Source organism: Lissotriton helveticus, assembly GCF_964261635.1.
Source record: "Lissotriton helveticus chromosome 1_1 unlocalized genomic scaffold, aLisHel1.1 SUPER_1_unloc_42, whole genome shotgun sequence".
NCBI lineage: Eukaryota > Metazoa > Chordata > Amphibia > Caudata > Salamandridae > Lissotriton > Lissotriton helveticus.
Window position 1 is genome coordinate 1177744 of NW_027611684.1, and position 2570 is coordinate 1180313.

The following is a 2570-nucleotide window of genomic DNA, read 5'->3' on the forward strand; positions in this document are numbered from 1 at the left end:
GAACAGACCAACTCGTGAGCAACTACGGGGTTCATCAGCTGATCAAAATCGACGTCAGGAGAAGTCGGTAAACTTAGACACAAATCAATGGCCCAGTCGAAATCACAGCTCAGGCAATGAAACACGGGCTGGACACATGTGAAATAGGAAAATCTGAAGGATAATCCAAAAGCCGTGCTTAAAGTCGCAAGCGGCAGGGATCCATAATAATCAAGCATCCGGTTGCGAAATTGCATCAGTAGGGGCTGAGCGTTTCCTTGCGCAGGATGGGCATCCATGTTTTATAAAGTAAAATATCACCAGAACGCCTGCAGCTAAAGCCAGCAAAACAGGGAATCCGCCAAACAGGCTAGCGAATATAGAATGAAAGAACGCAGGGATAATACCAAAAACTTTTTCAAATGTAGTCACGAGACCACTGCTAACCATTTTAAAAAAATGAGCCAGGCTCGTTGTGGAGGAGGCATTGAAGATTTGATGAACCAGCTCGCAAAAATGAAACGGCAAATCAGTACTTAAAAGTGCCTGTACTTCTGTGCGTGTGTTTGCTATGTGAAGGACATAAGTTTCACGGGCAGAGCTCAGGGCCACCTGCTTTTGAGACAATAGGGCTCTTATACGGCCTAAACCATTGAACTCAGCTCTCAAGGTTGGTATTCTTGGCCAAATTAAAACATCTGAGTTTCCATGCGTGGGTGGATATAACACATTCTTGCAGCAAACCACCCTTTCAGACACGGTAACCACGTATGCGATACCGGCCTCTAACCCACAACAAAACTCGTTATTCAAAAGCAAATAACTACCGTTGGACAACAAAGTGAACGTGGGAACTATTGCAGGAACTGGTGTCCCTTTCAAAACACAGGCCAAATTAGGTTTGTCCTGATTACAAGAACCATGCAACTGAATGTGTCTGCATATTAGTGAGCGGTCAGGCGATTGTGTACATTCTTCACCATTCAAATTCACTTCATTTCCCTCTTTTAGGCATCTATAAGTGTATGGTAAAGACCATGTCTCATGGAGAAAAGCACTGCCTAATGGCTCATATCGCCCTATAGCTATATATTTCATACAATTTGTAAATTTGTACAAAGCAAAAGGTAAGGTAATAACACCATGGATAAGCCATGTAGCCGCAGTCACTTCAGCCACTGAAAATGGCAGGGATTCTAATTTTTCAATATGTAACATAGAAAATGTTGCATCTCTCATTGATAACATGCGCTGTTTTTCAGTCAAATTAAATGGGGCAAATAGTGAAGATACATTCATAAAATTCCACGGCACTCGGCCACTCTTTAGAGTCTGTAGTGTCCAAGCAAACTGCATCACAGAACGTAATTGATTTTGACCATGATATAAAACGGACACTTCATCATGTACAATGTCAACAACAGAAGACACAATATTATTTAACGTGTAAATTCGGGAAGAAAGCGTGTTAATACTGTTATCAACAACTGCAAGAACCTTTTCTAAATTTGCTTGATCAATAGCTCTCAGGCGTTTAGCAGCCTCAACCTGGGTAACTTTCCAAATTTCATTGTAAATTGCATACAGCCATCGTTTAGATCTACCTTTAGCCGGACCTTTTATAAAATCGTTCAGATCCACATTATCATTTAATTGAGACAGATGTAGTTTAACTGCAGTTAACGTGGAATGTTGTAACCAATTTTGACACAGTTTCCCCACAGAATAGGTTGTGACAGTATAATCTTCTTCAAAACGTGGATCGGCCTGAGTTTTGTGAACCCCTCAGCCAAACCCATAAAACGGCGTTGGCAAGAATCAGCACTCTTTTGCCACACCAGCCAACCCTTGGAATCCAAACTGGAAATGTTAAAGGATGAATTGTGTAAAAGAGTTTGCAACTCCTGAATGGAGGAATCAGTAAAATTACCCCAACCTGTATATTCATCTAAATCTGGGATGGTCGGTGTATTTAATTTTTTAGAAGTAGCCAATCCAAAGCATGTTGTCTGAAAAATGGTCGAATTTAAAAACAACATGTGATTCGGGATGAGACATGCATGGTGCAAAGCCTCAGTGCCTTGTACCTGCCAATCTTTGGTACCCCAAACCGATTTAAGGTCAATTGTTCCTTTCCAGAACTCGTAGCCATCTACAGCCAACCTGTCTAAAAAGGACTTCGAATACAGCAATTTTGTATCGGTAAGTCTAACTTTGGAAATGGGCTTTTGTGTCATTTTAAAATAAAATGACTCGGGATTAGACTGATTAAAGTCTGTAAAATAGGTATATTTTTTCAGAAATGTATTGGAACTGCCACCGAATGGAGCAGGGCAATGTTCCCATTGTGTATAATTTACAGCAACCCTCCTGGAATTTGTTTTATGTAAAAAATGATTACCATAGTGTTGAAAACAAAACAAATCACCATAATTAATAGAATCTGTGTACAGATCCTCAGCATCGAAGGCAGCATAATACTTCAAATCCGAGAATAATGCTTCTACGGCCTGAATATCCCAATCATCAGAACATATATTTTGTTTAATCACATCTCCCATGTTTACTCTAAGCACATTTGGAACATTAAT

The 2570-nt window shown here is 40.2% G+C and overlaps 1 protein-coding gene across 1 annotated transcript; it reads right to left on the minus strand.

The window, feature by feature from the left end:
* Positions 1-210: 210 nt before the first annotated feature.
* On the minus strand, positions 211-1335 carry LOC144806060 (uncharacterized). Its single transcript, XM_078672508.1, has one exon. The coding sequence runs from the start codon at positions 1333-1335 to the stop codon at positions 211-213; it is 1125 nt and encodes a 374-aa protein (XP_078528634.1).
* Positions 1336-2570: the final 1235 nt, after the last annotated feature.

Excerpts from the sequence above, each read along its gene's own strand:
- LOC144806060 (XM_078672508.1), bottom strand. The coding sequence starts at position 1,335 with ATGCAGTTTGCTTGGACACTACAGACTCTAAAGAGTGGCCGAGTGCCG.